This window comes from Morus notabilis, unplaced genomic scaffold (genome assembly GCF_000414095.1).
Source record: "Morus notabilis unplaced genomic scaffold, ASM41409v2 Scaffold472, whole genome shotgun sequence".
Lineage (NCBI taxonomy): Eukaryota > Viridiplantae > Streptophyta > Magnoliopsida > Rosales > Moraceae > Morus > Morus notabilis.
The window spans coordinates 212,908-214,899 of record NW_010367534.1 but is presented as its reverse complement, the minus strand read 5'-3'; the positions used below and the strand labels follow the sequence as shown (position 1 = coordinate 214,899).

General features: G+C 42.8%; 1 protein-coding gene across 1 annotated transcript; it reads left to right on the top strand.

Moving 5' to 3' along the window:
- Window positions 1–390: 390 nt before the first annotated feature.
- On the top strand, window positions 391–1,449 carry LOC21390413 (mitochondrial import inner membrane translocase subunit TIM17-2). The gene has a single exon (XM_010112582.2). It carries the CDS (start codon window positions 540–542, stop codon window positions 1,239–1,241), a length of 702 nt encoding a protein of 233 aa, XP_010110884.1. The 5' UTR covers window positions 391–539; the 3' UTR covers window positions 1,242–1,449.
- The last annotated feature ends 543 nt before the right edge of the window (window positions 1,450–1,992 follow it).

Below are 1,992 nucleotides of genomic sequence, written 5' to 3'. Positions count from 1 at the left end.
GAAAACTTTTTCATTTTTATTTTCATACACAAAATAAAATCATTTTAAAACAGATTTCAAACGCATTCGTTATTTTGTTAATTATTGTCACACGACTCACATCAAAAGCATATCGCTTTTATTTTTTTAACAACTATATATCTAGAATCAAACAACGTAGAAATAATATTAAAATCTGATGAACATTACTTATTAGCTTAAAGAAATATGATTTTTTTTTTTTTGCTTGAAGAAATATGATTTTTTTTAGTAATAAAGAAAAATGTACATAAATGAGATATTTCTTGCACAGGCGATAAGGGTTTCATTGGGAATTTACCACTAATCCACCTGTCCATTCAATATTAAAGAAAATAAAAAAAATTGACAAACAATATAGAAAAGGTCATCGCAGCGCATCAAAAACCTAGAATCCCATCCTCCATCACCCCTCTTTCCCAAATTGCACCGTCAAACACAAAACCCCCAGAAAACCCTAACCACTCTCTAATTTCTTCATCTTCTCCTCCTCCAAGCAAACAACTTAACAGAAAATCGCCATGGGAACTCCAGAGACCTCTCGGGAACCGTGCCCCGACCGGATCCTCGATGACATCGGCGGCGCCTTCGGCATGGGCGCGGTCGGCGGCTCCGCCTTTCACTTCCTCAAGGGCATCTACAACTCCCCCAGGGGCTCGCGTCTCGTCGGCGGATCCCAAGCCGTTCGCATGAACGCGCCGCGCGTCGGCGGGAGCTTTGCCGTCTGGGGAGGCCTCTTCTCCGCCTTCGACTGCACCATGGTCTACGTCCGCCAAAAGGAGGATCCTTGGAACTCGATCATCGCCGGCGCCGCCACCGGCGGCTTCCTCCAGATGCGCCAGGGGCCCGCGGCCTCGGGCCGCTCCGCTCTCTTCGGTGGCGTCCTATTGGCCCTGATCGAAGGGGCCGGGATCATGCTCAACAAGGTTCTCAGCCAGCAACAGCAGATGCCGATTATGATCGAAGAGCCGCCGCCGAATGTTGCCTCGATTCCCGGTTTCCCTCCTATGGGGCAGATACCGGGGCGGTTGCCTGGTCAGCAGGTTCCGGAGGTTGCGGTGGGTTCGGCGAGCAGTTCGGATTCGGCCGATTCCGGTTCGTTTGTCGGAGGGTGGTTCGGTGGAGGGAAGAAGAAGGAGCCTCAGGCGTCGAGTAGTGGAAGCGAGACGAAGATTCTGGAGAGTTTCGATGCGCCGCCGGTGCCGAGTTTCGAGTACAAGTGATTTTCTTAAGAGGGTTTTTGGGTCAAAAAAGGGATTTTCTTTGGAGGTATGCTTGTGAAAGAGAGGGGTTTGATGAGGATCGCAAATGCAAAAATAATTATACAAGCACACAATCTAGATTGTGTTTTTACTTCGATATTGAAGCTTCTATGTATGCCACAATTTTTAGTTTTGAGATATAGTTATTTATAAAATTTTGTCTTCAACATAATGCTTATTCATTGTTATTTTATTATGTCCATGACTGGGAAATAGCTTTGTTAACTATTAGGTATTGATGAATTCAATATAATCTCTTGGAGTTTCTCTGGCATTAAGTTATGCTTTTGAAGTTTGTAATCTTGGGTTGAATTGAATCTATGATGTAATTTGCATATATTGAATATGAATTGTTTGCAGGGCACGTTGGCTTGATTATTCTTCCGTGTCGTTTTCGTATTGTAAGCTGTAGAGACTAGTGAATAGTGGCTGGTGGAGCAGCAGTTAAGATCATTTTAGTGTGTATTTATTGGGGTTTATTGATGATAATTTCTTGCTTAATGATCTCACTCTATAAATGTGAGTTGGAAAAGAAAAGTAGTTTTCTTTTAATTTTATCTGCTGGGTGACTTTTTGTTTATCATTTGCACTTCTCTCTTGGATACTTTTGAAATTTGTTGATGCTTTCTTTTAGTTGGAAAATATATATTGACAAGCCTTGGAGGCATGGACCAATCATTGTGTAAAAGTGCCTAGGATTAATTTTTGAATC